This window comes from Dioscorea cayenensis, chromosome 10 (assembly GCF_009730915.1).
Source record: "Dioscorea cayenensis subsp. rotundata cultivar TDr96_F1 chromosome 10, TDr96_F1_v2_PseudoChromosome.rev07_lg8_w22 25.fasta, whole genome shotgun sequence".
In the NCBI taxonomy this organism is placed as follows: Eukaryota; Viridiplantae; Streptophyta; class Magnoliopsida; order Dioscoreales; family Dioscoreaceae; genus Dioscorea; species Dioscorea cayenensis.
The window spans coordinates 15,763,665-15,783,073 of record NC_052480.1 but is presented as its reverse complement, the minus strand read 5'-3'; the positions used below and the strand labels follow the sequence as shown (position 1 = coordinate 15,783,073).

Here is a 19,409-nt window from a genome sequence, read left to right as displayed (position 1 = left end):
CCCAAATTTCTACCCCAAATCTCAAATTTGATTCTATTATAGTAAATTATACTCAAACTACAAACCTCAAATTTTATCCCCCAAAAACCATATTCGCAAAATATTCCTTCTACATTTATTTATTATTATTATATTTTCAACAACCACCTCCTTCAACCTTAAATTTCTGTAGAAACTATTTCAACAATTTAGACGGAAGTGTTGCTAATTTTCCAGGAATATTAGTTTTAATATAATTAGTTGTTGCATTGTATTAAGTTTTATTAAGGTTATTTTTAATAAAATTTTAACTATTAATGTTTTATAAATTTAATTAATAATTTTATTATTAATAAAGTGATTAATTGCACATAAATTAATATTGTATATATATGATTACTACTTATAATTATATTAATAAATTATTAATTTTATAATTTTAATTACAATAAAAATAAAAAAAAAAATAATTACTTAAAAAAATTAATATTTATATGAGATTTCAAATTTGGGATGATCCCATCCGAATTTTAAATTTGGGATAAATTCAAATGTGGATTGTCAATCCACACCTAAATTTAAGATCTGAGTCGTCATTCGGAGATTTCCTAATATAAGTGATATGTTTAGTCTAAATTTAAGATCTGAGTCGTCCTTCGGAGATGTCCTAATATAACATGAATATTAATTTTTTAAAAACTTATTTTTATTTTTATTATTATTATAATTAAAATTATAAAGTTAATAATTCATTAATATTGTTAGACAACTATCTTGTCATAACCTCCTCCACCATATCAGTGAGTTGAGTCAAATCCTATATGGTAACTGACTTTGCGTGTAAACGTGTGTGTTATGCTTGTACTTGACAAATATCACTAGACATGAAATGCATTTTATTGTGTGGAATTATACAAACTTTCATGGTATCAGAGAACTTGTTCCATCCATGTTAGCCCATCTACCTTTCCTTGCCATGAGCACCACCTCATCCTCATCTTCCTTTTCCTCTGATCCAACCATTCCCCTTTCCACTTAGGCCATCAATGTAGGCCATCAATGTAGTGAGTATCAAGACCCATGTACTTATCACATTGGATCTTCAGTCTTCTAATTACTTGAAGTGGCGCACCTTGTTTCTTTTCACGCTTGGGAAGTATGGTCTCACACATCATGTCGACGGCACCAAACCCAAACACGACTTCAGAGAATGGACTCAGCAGGATTTCCTCGTCCTTTCATGGCTCCATGGATCCATTTCGATGGAGATCTTCAACATCGTGATGCAAGCTGATGCCACCGCTTATACCATATGGACAAGCATTGAGAACTTAATCTGTGATAATAAAAAGAGTCGCGTTATCTTTCTCAAGGCAGAGTTTCGCAATCTCGTCCAGGGTGACATGTCCATCACGGACTATTGCGGCAAGCTCAAGACACTCGCTGATGCTCTTGGTGATGTTGACCAACCCATCTCAGACGAGATGCTTGTTCTCACCACACTCCATGGACTGAACAAGAACTATACTACCATGGCCACCTTATTGCCCATGCAAACGCCATTTCCTTCCTTTATTCAGGCATGCTCCCTACTTTTGCTTGAAGAAACCTGTCTTGCTAATGTTGCCAAGAAGACCGCAGCCACTTTCCTTATGTCTGCGCCATCCTCCATCAGCTACAATTCCAACGATGGCTGTAAACGTGGTGGCTGTGGTAATAACAGCGGACGCAGCGGCGGGGGTGGATGTGGCGACTGTAGTGTCTATCGCTGCGGTCGTAATTGGAGCGGTGAACGTGGCATGAGTCGTGGCTCCAGCGCTTAATCACCACAGTGGATGCGCTACTTCAACCCATGGACTGGTACCATGGCAATGTGGTCTGGTCCTTGGTTCCAAACCTCAGCACCCGGTCTTCTCGGCCCATGACCACCTACCTCGACTCATTCTCAGTAGGAAATTGTTGCATCGTTTCCTCCTAGCATTGCACATCAAACACATGGATCTACACCTGCTACCGAAACCACATCACCACCTGCTACATGGGATTAATCCGCCCTCATCAATGCGCTCAATACGATGACGCTTCAGCCTCCTTTGAGCGATGATTGGTACATGGACTCTGGTACAACTGCTCACATGACATTTGAACCCGGTAATCTCACTTCTCTCCTTTCTCCTATCTTATATACACCTAAACACATCATCGTCGGTAATGGTTCTTTCCTACCTATAACCCACACTAGCCATGCTTCTTTGTTCACAATGTTCTCGTTGCTCCTAACATTATTAAAAATCTTATTTCCATAAGTCAGTTCACTATTGATAATCATTGTTCAGTCGAATTTGACCCCTTTGGCCTGTCTGTGAAGGATCTTTGATCCAGACACGTAATTCTCAGGTGCAATAGCACTAGAGATCTTTATCCTCTCTGACCGTAGTTGATAAGTGTCTAAATGTACATATTTTAGTGTATATATTTGATGTAGTTAGCATGTATTTATATAAGGATTGATGCCCGTTTTGTGCTTAATCATGTGTTATTTGCTTTGCAGGGCATGGAAACGCCATGAAGGACACGAAGATACAATTTGTGCGAAAAAGAGAAGAAAATCAGGTCACGGTACTGTAGCGTATTCACTACAGCAAAATACTATAGCTGGAATACTGTAGCAGCGGTAATGTAGCATCAACACTGTAGCAAAAACATTGTAGCTGCCACTATAGCACCTGGAGAGTTTTTGAGTCAAGATTTGATCCAGGCCATACGGCCTCAATGTTGCCTGGATTAACCCCGGAATAAATATTGTAGGCAGAGAAGATAAGAGTTTGTTTGAAGTCATACTGAGTCAATGAGGTTCTCATTGACCCAGTATGGATACTGTTATGAGAGCTAAAATGGAGTTTGTCTACTTCATATTGCCTCAATGAGCTCCTCATTGAGGCAGTATGGAGGTCCTCATAGAGCTAGTATGAAGCCAGTATGGATGCCATTTTGGGGGTTTTTGAGACTCATTTGATGGGTATATGGGCTATTTTTAGAGGGAGTATATTGGGGTATATGAGGGCATTTGGAAGCTTTGGAAATGGACTTTTGGTAGCCAACACTTGTGGGGGGAAGGAAGAAGAGAAGAAACGAAGACATCATTTTGGGAGAGCTTGGTTTGAGGCTTGGAGGCTTGGAGGTGATCAAGAGCTTGAACTTCAAGGGGAGAGCTTCATCATCAAGAGAGGAGGAACATTCGGCATTCCTTGGGCTAGAGGAAGCGTCATTTGGCAGGCATTGTTCTTCTTCATCATCATTCGGACTAGGGAGTGCCTCTTATGCATTTGCTTTATGTTTTTCTTGAGATTGTTACATTTGTTTGTATGATGGCACGCTAGACCCCCAAGGCCACCGGATGCAGGTGAACCTTGGAGGGTTCATCATATATTTTGGATGCTAAACCTTTATTTGGAATGCATTGGTGTGATTGATGGTTTGGCTCATTCATTATGCTTCATGCCTAGAACTATTAGTTAGAGAAATCTTTAGTTCTTTGTTGAGTTCTATATGTAGACGTGATCTACTCGCGTGTACTAGATCTTTAATGAGCTAAAAGGGGTACTCTTTGACCAACATACCGAGAAATTGGGTGTCGGTAGACCATCCGAACCATGAGGATAAACTTAGGTTAAGTGTATCCTTATCGAGTGATCTCCCTACACTTAATGCAATCATAGGAATATGATTAGGGAGAGATCCTTGTCATCATTCATATGGGATTAGGGTTTAACCGCCGAGAAATTGGGGCTGAACTAATGTTGAGGTCCGTCGGTCTAAATCACCCTTGCTATTTTATTCTTATGCATCCATATATCATGATAACCCCTCATGGGGATCCACATCCCTAGGCCTATTTACATCATCATTAATCTTGTGATCTCCTTTCTTGCCTTGGAATTGTTATACTTGTGATTTATCTGCATTCTTGCATGTATTAGAGTAGTATACCATGTTTAAGTTGTAAGGTTAGAAAGTAAGTGATGGAGGAGTAATAGTAGCTCCTTAGCCCCATGGAATACGATCCTTGTATTTTTGCACAAGGTATTACTTGGCGACCCCGTACACTTGCGGGCATGCAACCAAGTTTTTGGCGCCGTTGCCGGGGATATTAAGGAATTATAAGAAACTTCTAGCTTGTTGCTCTAACCATTTTCTTTTCTTTTATTTCTTCTTTTCATTTGTCTTACTTCTTTTTTTTTTAGCTTAACTTTCTTTATCTTTATTGACTTTGCAAGGCACTGTACATGACACGAGCAAATCCATCAAACCTAGTTGCACGAGACAGTGAAATTGAAAGAACCCTGCATCGAAGACTTAGAGAAGTGGGTGAAAGCACTAGTGAAAGAAACATCAAAATTGAGGATAGAGAATTTGTAATCATGGCCGAAGAAGACGTACTTTGTCCGAATATGAAAGGCCGCAATTCACGGGCGAAGAATTTAGTGTGCAACTGCCATCCATCGCCACAAACAATTTTGAGATCAAGGCAAGCACCATCGGCATGGTCCAAAATTCAGTCCAATTTAATGGTCTTGCAAATGAAGATGCCCATGATCATCTTTCCGGTTTCCTTCAAATCTGTTCCACTTTCAAGATAAACAGGGTGACAGACGATGCAATCCGGCTAGGACTATTTCCATTCAGTTTGAGAGATGGAGCATACCGCTGGCTCACATCCTTACCGCCGGGATTGATCAAACTATGGAAAGATATGGTTGAAAATTTTTTGGGAAGGTATTTTCCTCCTAGCAAAGCGGCGAAGCTAAGGCAAGAAATTTCGGCATTCAAACAAGGAGAGTCGGAGACACTATTTGAAGCTTATGAGAGATTCAAAGACCTTCTTCAGAGATGTCCCCATCGGTGCTAATGATGCTCTTGCCACAAAGGTTGATGTGTTATCTCGGAAGCTAGACATGCTTATGGGTAGTAGCTTGAAGTCAGAGTCAGTGATGAGTTGTAGCACTTGTAGTGGAGGGCATGGAGTTGCCCAATGTCCTATTGCTAGCTCCTCCATCATCCCAATTGAGAATGTTGATTATATTGGGGGCAAAGGCCAGAAGGGAATCATTACAGCTCAACTTATAATCCAGGGTGGAAATAACACCCGAACTTTTCATGGAATCAGGGGTAACAACAAAAAGCTGCATCACCTCCACAAGGTTCCCAAATGCAACAACCACTATTGGAGAAGAGATTTACTACTGAAGATGTGCTTGCCAAGTTCATGATTAACACTGAATCAAGGTTCAATAGCATAACCAGCAGCATGGATACTAAGTTCAGTAAGGTGAATGCTCAGCTTGCTCAACACGCCGAACAGTTCAATGAGATAGGCTCCATTTTGCGGAACCTTCAAGCTTCTGTACAATCCCTTCAGCACCAAGTGGGACAGCTTGCTAAAGCAAATTCTAAGCGACCTTCAGGCAGTCTTCCTAGCAACACTGAGGAGAACCCAAGAGAGCACTTGAAGGTCATCGCCCTTAGAAGCGGGAGACAGGTTGAGACAAGGGTTGGAGTTTACCCAAGTGTCAAGGAAACTGGGGTAGCATACATGGAAGACCCTAACATAGTGGAGGAAGTTATTGAGAAAAACAAGCAAGATGAAGATAAGGAAATTCCACAAAAGGGTTCATCAAAGCCGTCTAAATACAAACCTCCAATTCCTTATCCGGCTAGATTGAAGCAAGATAAGGAGGATGCTCAATTCAGAAAATTCATCAACATCTTCAAGAAACTCCACATAAACATCCCGATAGTGGAAGCGTTAACTCAAATACCCAAGTATGCCAGGTTTTTAAAAGAATTGCTTACAAACAAGAGGAAATTGGAAGAAGAGGGCACATTTGCACTTACGGGAAATTGTTCGGCCATTTTGGAGAAGAAGCTCCCACAAAAATTGAAAGATCCGGGAAGCTTCATAATTCCATGTGTATTTGAGGATGGAGTTCAAGAAAATGCACTAGCAGACTTGGGGGTAAGCATTAATTTTATACCCTATACCATGTATTTGAAGCTTGGTCTTGATGAACTTAGACCCACGAGAATGATTTTATAATTGGCGGATCGATCAACAAGGAAGCCTCGTGGGATTGTGGAAGATGTGATTGTCCGGGTGGACAAATTTGTATTTCTTGTGGATTTTGTCATCATGGATATTGATGAAGATGTGGAGATACCGTTGATTCTTGGTCGGCCATTCCTCACTACCTCCGGTGCTCTAATCGACCTTAAAAGAGGAAAATTAACACTAAGGGTTGGAGAGGAAGAAGCAGTATATACTCTATCGGCGGCCATGAAACACTCATTAGACCATGATGATACGCTTTACTTCGTTGATGAAACTAAACTTTTAATTTCTGATTGCGTGCAGGAGGTGCTATCATTAAACCCATTGGATGAATACTTGGGAGAGCTAGGAAATGAAGATCAAGAAGAACCTCACTCTCCTCTTCCAAGTTCTAATTTGAAGAAGATAAAGGATAAAGTTATGAGTACCAATGCCAAAGAAAAAGAAAAAAAAAAAGATTCAATGTTGAAAAAAATTTGGAAAAAATTTGGAGGGAGGTCCGGGGAAAGAAGAAGAAATGTATCACTCACTCTCATCCAATACCTTAAGAAAAGAAGGTACAATATTTACCTCCCTTTATTCATGAAAAATATGAAATTCATTCATTGATGTCCTTGAATTTACCGGGAAGAAACACCAACAATTCGAAGATGACCGGGGGTAATTTCAAATTATTCGAACCTCCATAAGGTAAGTAATAAGGTACGTCAGGCTTGTGACGTTAAACAAGTGCTTCTTGGGAGGCAACCCAAGCATTCGGGGGTTTATTTCCGTGTTTTTATGTTCTTTGTGTTCATGTTAGCATGTTAGTGTTCTTTTTCGTATTTTCTTTAATGTTTTGAATGTGAATAAGTCCATGTTCTCATAACTTTGAATATTATTATCATCGTCCATGTGGTTGTTTAATTGTGTGCATTGATGAGAAACACTTGTTTTGGCTATCATTTCATGCATTAGATCAAAATTTTGAACCATTATTTCATGTTGGAGATGTTTGTGGAATACTTTGTAGCAATGCCCATGTGTTTGGAGAAGTGAATGAAGTTTTAAAACATGTTTTCAAGGGCATATGGCCTCAATGAGGAGCTCATTGAGGTCGTCTGCCCCAAACAGAGAAAAATAACTAGGGCGTACTACCTAAATGAGGTCCTCGTTGAGGCAGTCTGCCCTATCCAGTGAGAAATAACTAGGGCATACTGCCTCAATGAGGTCCTCATTGAAGCCGTATGAGGTTGGGTTTCCATGTGTATCTTGCCACCTTGTCTCTTTCTTCATTCTCCTTCTTCTCCAACCGAACCCTAGCCTCCATTAACCATCAAACCATGACCAAATCTCATCATTTCTTGTTCTAAATCATCTCCTCATCTCTTTGGGAAGTAGATCTAGTGTTTTTCTTCAAGCTCCACTCAAGTGTTTTCAAACTTTCGTTGATAAGAAACTTGTTGAATTAAATTTATTTTCTTCTTTCTTCTTGCTTTCTTGAGCTTATGTGTGGATTGTTTCAAGCTTTTATCTTGTTTTGTGTGGTATGAGCATCATGTCTTTGAATTTTCTTGAATTTATGTACAATTTTTTTCGAATTCATGTTGATGGGAAACTCTTGCAAAATGAATAGTATACATACGGCCTGCATATGGCCGTATGGATCCTATTCTCTTGCATTTCTTCATGATTTTACCCATTTTCATGCCACACTTTACATTATCTTGGATTTCTTTAATAATTATACGAATTATTATTGATGTAGGAATGTCGCACGCTAAGAAACTCGTTTCTAAACAACCAAGGAATGATTCTTGCATCCCTGATGAACCCCATTTCTCTTGTTCTCTTCACAAGACTCATTATGAAAGTTTAAAGACCAGGCCCTTTGGCACTTTTCTTCACATTGAATGGAGTATTCTAGGAGAACTCAGGTGGGATGAGCAAGTGAAAGACTTATTTGCTCATAATGGTTGGACGGAATTATCTTCAATCAATGAACCCACTTTTTGCCAACTCACATTGGAGGTGTTGAGCACATATGAGGCAAAGCAAGATGAAAGGAGTGTTATCACTCGAAGACAAGGTGCCATTAAATTCCAAGCCTTTGAATGAATTCATGAAATGAAACAGATGGAATTTGCAAAATACTTGGGAATTTATGATGATGAATTCATTAGCACGTCGTTGCTTAATCGGCCCCGCATTGTTTATCCATTTGGCATGAGTGCAAGCAAATATTAGAATTCCTTAGCGCCTAGTGACACCACAAATACGTGGAAGGCTACTCGTTTGGTGAACCCCCTCCACAGATGCATTCATGCTCTTATCACACGCTCTATTGGAGGTCGGAAAGATAGCACGGGTGTAGTTACACAATCTGACTTGTTCACCATGTATGGCATCATTGAGTAGTATCCTATTCATCTTGGGCACCTTATTTCTAAAGCTTTCATTCATCAGGGTCAGTTTGTTCGTCTGGAATCCATCTTTGTAGGGTCCTACATCACCAGATTGATTCGAGGTATGAATTTGTTAGACCGCACTCAAGGCATGACTATAGTCGGGGATGTGGCATCTCTTGGAGAACCTGTCTTGCGAGCAATTGGTTTGTTAGAAAAGAAGAGTGGCATATACAGACTTGCTTCACACTTGACCACAGGAGAATCTAGTCAGCGTGACTTAGATGACTCAGAGTTCGAACCTGATGAAGCACCCACTCAGGATCCTCCTGGCACTTCATTCCTATCAGACTTTGACTCTAGATTCAAGGTTATCGAGGTTGACATTCGAGCTATCCGTTATGAGCACTGTGAGATGCGAGGACAGATCTACCAGATTTTAGAGGATCAGCGCCAGTTCACAGAGCATTTCCATCAGTTTGTCATCTCCTCTCGCGGATCATCCTCACAGACCACTACTGCTTCCTGCTCCATCGCCTCACCATCTGCAGCACCTTTTGATGATCTCTTTCACTTTTGAGCATGGACACTTGTTTTATTTCTGTAACTTGTTTCTTTGCTTTACTTTTGTTGCAAGTGTGTTTGTTTGGTTTTAATAAGTTGGGAAGGGGATGCCCAACCAACCTTGTGTAGAACTTTACTTTCATTTATCTAGTATGTGTGTTTTTGGCTATTCCCTAGCATTTTAATTTTTGCAATTTAAATTTTAATTGGAATGATGATGCCCCTTTATGCCTTGCAGGGCATTAAGGGAGCTTGGTGAGCCTCTCCACATTCCATGGAAGCTGGACCCGACACGCAAAGCTTGCACCACCCTTTGTTCGGGTCACCTCTCGCCGTGTGCACAAGATTAACCGGGGAAGTTCATTCCATCCTCCTCCATTGTTTTCATTGCATATATTACTATGATTTTCAAGTCAAGCTCTCTCTCATTTTGTCGGACTTCCTCCATTGTTTGTAAGAACTCAACGCATGATAGTCATGTATGATTAACCGGGGAAGTTCGTTGCATCGACGTCTTGGATACCTTGGTCGCCAAGCTCTCTCTCATTTGGTCGGACTTCCTCCATTGTTTGTAAGAACTCAACGCATGATAGTCATGTATGCCATGCATGTCAACTTGGCCATCATATACGTCTCCCTTTTTCTTTATCTTGCACACAGTCTAATAAACCTTTCAATCTCATCCATTTTGATCTTTGGACATCACCACTTGTTAGCATTTCTGGTTATAAATATTACTTAGTTATTTTGGATGATTTCACAAATTAACTCTGGACATTTCCCCTGCTCCTTATATCTTACGTTTTTACTACTCTTTCACAATTTCATGCCTATGTCTCTACACAATTCTCCACCTTCTTCAAAGCTATTAAGTGTGACAATTGTAGGGAGCTTGATAACTCTCTCTCTAATTCCTTCTTCAAGCAGCATGACATTCAACTTTGAATGTCTTGCCCCACACCTCATAGCAAAATGGTAAAGCGGAACGAGCCATCCGCAGCACTAATGAAATCATGTGTACTCTCCTCTTTCAAGCAAGCTAGCCTCCTATATATTGGGCAGAAGTACTTCACACTGCTACCTATCTTCTCAATCGTCATCCCACTAAACCGCTTTAGTTCAATACTCCATATGAAGCACTCTTTCGATCTCCTACCTCTTACACGCACTTGCGCATTTTCGGGTGCCACTGTTTCCCTAACCTTTCAACAATAGCAGCTCATAAACTCACACCCTGTCCACTCCTTGTGTCTTTCTTGGCTATCCCTCCAATCATAAAGTTTATCGTAGCATCGATCTCTCTACTTGGCGAATCATCATCTCTTGAAATGTTGTCTTTGATGAAAACTCCTTCCCCTTTTCTTTTGTAACTTCCACACCAACAACCGACTATGACTTTCTCACTGATGTTGTAGTCATATCCTCTCCACCACATATTTCCATGCCAGTGCCTACTTCCAATGCATTTCCTCTCATCCGGTCATTAACTCGTCTACCCTTTGTAGTAACTCTCATCCTATGCTAACTCGTAGCAAGGCTGGTATACGTACTCCCAAAACAATATTTAATCTTCAAGCTACACGACCTTCTTCCATCTCTCCTTTGCCAAAAACATATCAAAGTGCCCTCAAGGACCCTAACTGGTATGCTGCAATGCTTAAAGAGAACAATACGCTACTTGCCAACCACACTTGTGAACTTGTTCCTCCACCACCTAGTGCTAATGTTGTTTCTGGGAAGTGGATATTTCATCATAAAACCAAAGTCAATGGCTCACTTGATCATTATAAAGCACATTGGGTTCTTCGTGGCTTCTCCCAACAACAGAGCATTGATTATAAAGAAACTTTTAGCCCAGTCGTGAAACCAGCAACTATCCGCACGATCCTTACTCTCGCTCTTTCTCACTAATGGCCTATACATCAGTTGGATGTTAAGAATTCATTTCTTTAAGGCAATCTTGCTGAAACTGTGTTCTATCAACAACCGTCGGGATTCTTTGATCCATCAAAACCAAGCTTCGTGTGCCGCCTAAACAAATCACTTTATGGCTCTATAGGCTCAAACAGGCACCTCGTGCTTGGTTTTGACCTTTTTCTCTTACATTTCTACTATTGGCTTCACTAGTTCTCGATCGGACACCTCACTCTTCATCTACAAGAAGCTTTACGTCGATGATATTATACTCACTGCATCCACTACCTCTCTCTTATATCGCATCATCTCTTTGGTACAATAGGAGTTTTCTATGAGTGACCTTGGTGCCCTTCACTATTTTCTGGGCATAAGTGTTACTCGGAATGCTCAAGGTCTATTTTTATCACAAAAACAATATGCTGCAGAGGTTTTGGAACGTGATGGTATGGCCTCTTGTAAACCATGCACAACGTCCATCAACACACGATCCACACTACTCGCCGCGACTAGTCCACCAATCTTAAATCCTACGCACTATCTGAGTTTGGCAGGTGCGCTCTAATACCTCACATTCATATGGCCCGACATTACTTACACAGTCCAACAAGTCTGCCTCCATATGCATGATCCACGTGATCCACATTTTAACCTCATTAAGCACATCCTTTGCTATATCAAAAGGCACCATGGCCTTCGGCTTACAGCTTCACCCCACTTCTCCAAGTACTCTCGTTGCCTACTCCGACGCTGACTGGGCCGGGTGTCTTGATACCCGTAAGTCCACATCGGGATATTATATCTTTCTTGGTGATAACCTCATCTCGTGGTCCTCCAAAAGGCAGCAATCAGTGTCACGCTCTAGTGCGGAGGCTGAATACCACGCAGTTGTGAATGCCATTGTTGAAGCATGCTGGTTATGCTAGCTACTACATGAGCTTCACTCTTCTTTGCCACAAGCTACTGTTATTTATTGTGATAACATCAGTGCTGTCTATCTCTCTACAAATCTAGTTAAGCATCAACGCACAAAGCATGTCAAAATTGATCTACATTTTGTTCTTGAAAAAGTAGCTCTCGATGATGTCCGTGTTTTGCACGTACCCTCCACATCTCAGTTTGCTAACGTCTTCACCAAAGGCTTGCCATCATCACTCTTCCTCGACTTTCGTTCCAGCTTGAACGTTTGTGTAGCTTCCACTCTGACTACTGTGCATGGACCATACATAACCTCTTCCACCATATTAGTGAGTTGAGTCAAATCCTATATGGTAACTGACTTTGACATGTAAACGTGTGTTATGCTTTTACTTGATAAATATCAACAGACATGAAATGCATTTTATTGTGTGGAATTATACAAACTTTCAAATATAAATATAAGGAGTCATTATATACCTACAAAATTAAATTTTGTTTAATTAATTAATTAATTAATAATAAAATTATTAATTAAATTAATTTATGATAAATTTATAGAATTAAAATAGTTAAAATTTTACTGAAAATAATCTTAATAGAAAGTTAATACAGTGTAAAAACTAATTATATTAAATTAATATTCTGGTAAATCAGTAGCACTTCAACCTAGACTATCGAAATAGTTTCCAAAGGCATTTCAAATTGAAAGAGGTGGTTGTGGAAGGATATGGAAGGAATATTTTGTGCTTCTTTTGGGTAAAATTTGGGGTTTGTGGTTGAAGTATAATTTAATGTAGTAGAACCAAATTTGGGATTTGGGGTAGAATTTTGGGGTTATGAAATGGAGATGCCCTGCCTACTCACTAACCCAAAACTAACTAGTAGTATAGCAAGCCTAGTGACAGGAATCTCTACCCTGTGACTCAGAGGGTTAGCCGACCAGAGTAACCCAATGCCATCCTTAAAATTCATATTGGTAGCCCCCTAACCATTGAGCCAATTGTCTGACCACTCAAATAGAGTTTTTTTTTCCTACAAACTAAAAAATAAAAACAGGTTTATAAAAGAAATTTTTTTTTTATTCAATTTTTTCTCAATACATATATACCCATCTTCAATTGCACTATTTTGTATTTAGTGTCATTTTTTTATTTGAATTGTTATGCTTAATTTGCATATATGGATTGAGACATGCTAAAGTTTGGCAATAAGATGCAGAGATGAAAAGTCTAGAAGTTAGTGGTTTTTTCTTCACTGATAACATGATGTATACAATAACAATACCCAAGTATAAGCAAGATGTAAAACATGATGCTGATAAATAGGCAAGTGGGTATAATTCTGATCCAAGGTAAGAGAACTAATTAAGCTTTAATTCCTCTTGTGCCTAAGAGAATGCATAGATAACTTAATTTGACAAGTAAATAAACCAAGTGCAAGCCTTTTATTTTTTATTTTTTAAGTTATTTTAAATTCTTATGATTTATTAAGAATAATTTTTATTTTTTTAAAAAAATAATTTTAACAACAAATTTGTGTTTTTCTTTTATTTATTATTTTTTAATAACACCACAATAATGGAGTGTGGATCACTTTGTTAGAATGTTTGGGGTGAAGTCTTGGCAACCAAAGTTTGATCCTTGCTACATTCACTCAATAGTTTTAATTTAATAATAAAAAATATTTTAAAAAAATATTAATAAAAAGATATTATAAAAAAACTAGACTTTATGAACATGACTCGGTGAATTGATCCTGCCAAGCCTGGCTAACTGGCTAGTGCCCCTTTTTGCCTTAGTTAGTGTGCTAAGAAATCTCATCATCTCCTTACCTAGTTGACATTGAGGAATTTCTACCTAGAAGAAGGTAGAGAAGGTAAATATTTTGAAAGAACTCATACAATCTTAGCATAAAAAGACATGTGGACATCATTGAGATCACCACCATCATCTTATCTGACTCATTAATCATGATTTGTCTTGATCCTAATGAAAGATAAATTTCAGGAACTGCAATTTGGCGCCTTCTATGGGAATGCTTACAAAATGTTACAAAACTCTACCATGACAAGGAGAAAGCATAACCACGATTCTCCTAAAATAGAGGAGAACATCTCACAGCACAATACTGTCCTAGAAAACAGAGAGAATCACCTTCATTAAATTCTATTGTAGCTCCCAAAGAGGAAATAACACGATCAAAGATTTCAACCCCTTGAAGAGAGAATCAAAGCATTGGCCAAAGACTTTTATAATGTAATACCCTGAACATTTGGATACCTGTAAGAAATTATATTCAAGGTATTATGACAGATGCAGTGAAACTATCCTATAGAGCGGTTGTATTGAGAAATCCAAGTGGAAAGAACAAGGACCTAAGTGTGAGAGTTTATACAAGATTTTGGGTTCATAAGTAGTAAAAGGATTTGATTTGAAGTGTTTCTGGAGACCAAGGATTGAAAGTTAAGTTTGAAGGGACTGTTTTGAAATATTAATTTATAACTTAGGGACCATTTGTGACTTTCCAAGGACTTGTTTGTAAGAAATTTTTATTTTCAGGGACTGAAAGTGAATTTTTGGCAGAAATTAAGTAGAGAGAAAAAGGGTGGAAATGGCTGTTGATGGAGAGGATGAAGTGGACCTTAGTGATGGCAAAACCTGATCCACCCCAAAGTTCCCGCCCCGATCTGGCCCGATTTTGGTCGAGGCGGGGCGGGTTTGGTATTTGCTTGCCACCCCTCACCGATAATAATTTAATTTATTATAAATATTATATAGTGTATGGGGTAATTGAATTTTTTTTTAAATTTTCAATAAATTTCTTATGAGCTTGTCTTTATAAGTATATGTTTTTATAAAAAAAGAATATATTTTATAAATGTTATTAAGAATTTTGGTTACTTATTTGTAAATATGAGCAAGGAGGGAGATTTATGAGAAAAAAATGGGTAGGAATAGTGCCCCGCCCCGGCCCCGCCCCCGCCGGTGCCCCGCTTATTACCATCCGGGGCAGGGATAGTAGAGGCATGCCCCGCCCCATTGCCATCCCTAGAAGTGGTAGTTATTAGATGATTTTGTTTGGAAAAATCTTTGTATTTTAAATTAATCTTGCTTGTAATGGTGAAGGAATTCTTGGATTTACTGTATATTACTGTAACAACCGGGATTAGGGCTTGTTTTGGTTAATTAAGTTGATAATGATGATTAAGATGGTAATAATAATGGCTGAGCTTAGCCAAATTGGTTGAGTTGGTTTTGATTTGGTTTAGTCAAGTTCTTTTCAATGGGTTTGAACCTAGATGGTTGAATTTGGAATTGGGTTTGGATGAGAGTTAATGTGGTTGGGTTCAACTGAATTGATTTGGTCTATGTTTGATCAAATCAAGATTAGTTGTGGTTGGACTTGAATTATTTTGGCTAAGTTAAGTTGGTTGATATTGATTTGGGTTTGGTTCAGGTTTTGAGATAATGATTTTGGGGTCAACCAATTAAAGGAGAATTGGGTTCAGTTGAACCAAGTTGGTTCAAGAGGTTTTGTATAAGAATTGGAATTGGTTCAAAGTTGGTTGGTTAAATTGAACTTGGTTAAGTGAAATTGAGATTGGTTCCGGTTGGTTTAGGAGGGCTTCTCCCAAATTGAGTTGGTTTAAGTGCAAGCTGGAGGCTAGTTTGATTATGCAAGGTCGGGTTTGAACTGGTTGGAGTGAGTAGGCCTAATTAGAGAGTCAGTTACTTGTTTATTGTATTTTTTTTGGTTTAGTTCTGTTTTTAGTTTGTCTATTTATTTATTTTATTCCATTCTCCTGTTAAGTGTTGTTTGGGCTTAGGAGGAAGTTCCAGGTCTAAAGGGAGACCAGATGAGTTAGTAGTGGCTACTATTTTGAAATAGCTTGTTAATTACTAATATTTTGAAACAAGTGCTTAATGGCATCTATTTTAAAATAATTGTTTAATTATTTCATTATATTATGTTTAATAATTTATATACTAATATTTATTTGCAGTTTGTTGTGTTATAGTAATTGTATTAATAGATCTGGTTTTGTATAATTATACATAGTTTTAAACTATGGAAAATACATGTATATATGATTTAATTATTTATTTCATGCATTTATTTTAATGGTTACATATGCCTTGACTTTGAATGGTTTGTGAAACCATTTGTGCATATTAAAATGATTTACCGTCAATGCTTGTAGAATCGGTTTTCATTCCTGGTATAGGGATACTGTCCTGGATACGGATTTCACGGATATCATGTATGTATTGTGCTATTAAGATTTCGCAAGATTTTAATGGTGACTACAAACTTTAGTCCGACATTGCAGTGGGGGTTCCATGGTCCGACCTGATGGAAGGCTGTGTGGTCAACCTTGAGTTTACCCCTGGTCAAGATGTGTGTTGAGCCATTGATAGGGTTTAGTTCTGTTGAGAAATCCGGGGTCACCACACGGGGATCTCAATGGCCAACGTCAAGGTTATGAAGACCTTGATGGCTCTCAACCTAGTTGTAACGGCGGCAAAGTCGGGAGTGTTTTTAGGCCAATGATTTGAGATAGGTTTTAATGTTCAGTCGTGCAAAACATGTTATTTTGAATTGTGATGAGGGGGCAAAGCTCAGCTATCGCTCTCAGGAAGGCAGTCTCTCACAAAAATTTATATTCCCTTGGAAAATTGATTTGATGATGATTCGTGATGAGTTTATCTTTAAAAGCACTTAAAGGTTGTATTTTCCAAAATTCTGGCATTTGTGAAAACAAGGAAGTTATTTGAGAAACTGATCTTTATATACTTTATATACGCTATATTTAATTATTTAAAATTATTGAGCCACTATCAACCAACTGAAATGTGTTGCAATTGCAGGAGCATGACTCTTCTAGATTGCCTATGCGAGTATAGAGCCAGTTAGGGTTAAGTTTAGGATTACAATGGTTCCCCTTTCTTTCTATTTGTTGGTGTCATGATTTTGTAGCTGTTGTACCTGCATGTTGGAGTAATTATGTGTCTTATTTTCATATATTTGAACCTGTAGTTGGTGTAAAGTTGTAAGTTGTATTTTGTAAGTATGTTTTTGTTTTCAGGGGTATCAGTTTTCCTATTAAAAATGGGTTTTTAACTGATGGATGCCACATTTACCTCTGTAAAAGGGGTGGGTGTGACATATAATGTGGAGCAACAAGAATCCCAACCTTCTCAAGCCTTAAATATGAGAAGGATGTTCTTATAAGACGCATCGTGCAGTAGTTGCTCCAACTCATTTGGAGTCTGAGGTATGTCAGAAATTTCAAAGATGAAATTTCTTTAAGGGGGTAGAGTTTTGTATTTCGGTTTCCTTTCTTGTGTAGAGTGGTATGTTTCAGTTTTTTCTTGTGTGTTGACTTGATGTTTTTGTCGAGTTCTTGTTATATTTAGCTAGGGCCATCTTACCGAGCTCTTTGGAGTGTATTTTTTGAAGTTTTAAAGGTGTGTGGGCTATGCACAGCCTGCATAGATCGTGTGCGGGCTGTGCACAGGCCACACAACCTCACCTGGGGATTGTGCAACCTTTTGTGCGGCTACACAGGAGATTGCACACCGCAGGCTATGGGGTGTGCGGCTTGCACACCAGGAAATGCACACACATAAAGGGTCTTTGTAAGCCCATTTTAACTCCTTTTTCTTGGGTTTCTTCACCGAGCTCTTTGGAGTGTATTTTTTGAAGTTTTAAAGGTGTGTGGGCTATGCATAGCCCGCATAGATCGTGTGCGGTTTGTGCACAGGCCACAGAACCTCACCTGGGGATTGTGCAGCCTTTTGTGCGGCTACACAGGAGATTGCACACCCCAGGCTTTTGGGTGTGCGGCTTGGTGTGCAGCCCACACACCAGGCAATGCACAAGCATAAAGGGTCTTTGTAAGCCCATTTTAACTCCTTTTTCTTGGGTTTCTTCTCCCTAACTCCCCCATTCTCTCCTTCTCTCATCACTTTCCATTCCTTGGAGGTTTAGGGCTTGGTTTAGTTGATCTTTTGGCCTTGCTTGTGGTGCTTGTAGATTAATCCATTCTATGCTAAAGGTAAGCTCCCATTTCCTCCTTCATTCTTTTTTGTGGTGTGAATGGAGCTACGGTTTGTTTGTGGGTTTAAATTAGAGCTGGATCTTTGTCGTTCTTCTTGTTTTATTGTGGTTTGTACTTGAGAGGAGTGTTTAGATTGTATTGTATAGCTTCTATCTAGTGGAATCCTTGAACCTTCTTTTTCCTTGTTTTTGAAGTTGCTGTAGCACCAGCAAATCCTACTTGTTTCTTGTTTTCTTGGTTTACCTTGTTTAATTCTTGTTTATTCTTTGTATGTTTGCTTGGGCTAGGAAACGAGATCTCAGCTCGAGGCAAAAGCGCCAGTGGAGAAGTAACTTTCTCGGGGTCCTTTCTCACCTAAGTTTGTGAGTGGGTTATGTTGAATGCACAATTCTAATCGAATATTTGAATGTTTTATTTGTTTGATGAAACTACTTTCATGGCTTTATTATATTTTAAATCGAAGTTTGGTTGAATTAAAATGGCGTATTTTGGCTGCTTTAAACTATAGATGTGATGAGAATAACTTGGAACATGTTGTCGTAAACCTTGCGGAATGCCTTGTTGTGATTTTGAATTGTGATGGTGGAATTCAGACTTGTTAGAATATATGCGTTTCTGGATAAATGGAAATTGTGGAAGATTACGATGATTATGATAAATTTATTCGATATAGATGAAATTGATCTTATATGCCTTGATGACATATATTATATGTAAACAGATAAATTGTGAAGATATTGAAAGAGGAAAAATGGGTATAGCTGATGTTTGCTATTGGGTGGTTTTTATGTGGCCGATGGTATAATTTTCTTAACCCTAGGTGTGCACTATAGAAGATCTAATTACTCTTGTATTGTACAATTACTAAAGTTTTGACGGATGATGTTATGAATGAAATGCAGAGAGACTGAATATAATTTGATGTTATAATTAATTAAAGGGTGTATGTTAAGCAAACATAATTATTATTGAGTTGAAGTTCATGATGCTTGATGTACGTATTTGATATTTGGTGATCATTGTCCTTGTGGGGAAGATTAAATAGAATTAAGCTACATTATTTGTATGTTGTACCATTGAGTTGAGGAATACTATTATGTGTGTTAAATATAATATTGAGGTAATCTTGAAGATATAAGAAAAGAATGAATTTAAAGGAAATATATATCTCTTCACTAGTAAGGAAGTGATTTTAGACAAAATGTTCTTCTATAGTAAAGTATAACACTACACCAATATAGGGGAGATTATATGCCTGATCATGTTGATAAGTGCTTGAGTAGACATATTTTTATATATGTTTTACATGCATTGAGCATCATTTTTACTGTGGTTTATGTCTCATATTGTGTATTTGGTGTTCTTTTATGCATATAGGTTGTGAATGCCTTGAAGAGTAAAAAGGAAGCAAAGATAGGCTATAAAGACACAATGTTGGGAGTTCTTGTTCAATTCAAGGACCAAGACACGAGAGCAG

At 38.4% G+C, this 19,409-nt stretch overlaps 1 protein-coding gene across 1 annotated transcript; it reads left to right on the top strand.

Annotated features, from left to right (window-relative positions):
- Positions 1-1,241: 1,241 nt before the first annotated feature.
- Positions 1,242-1,802, top strand: LOC120270317. Its single transcript, XM_039277328.1, has one exon. It carries the CDS (start codon positions 1,242-1,244, stop codon positions 1,800-1,802), a length of 561 nt encoding a protein of 186 aa, XP_039133262.1.
- Positions 1,803-19,409: the final 17,607 nt, after the last annotated feature.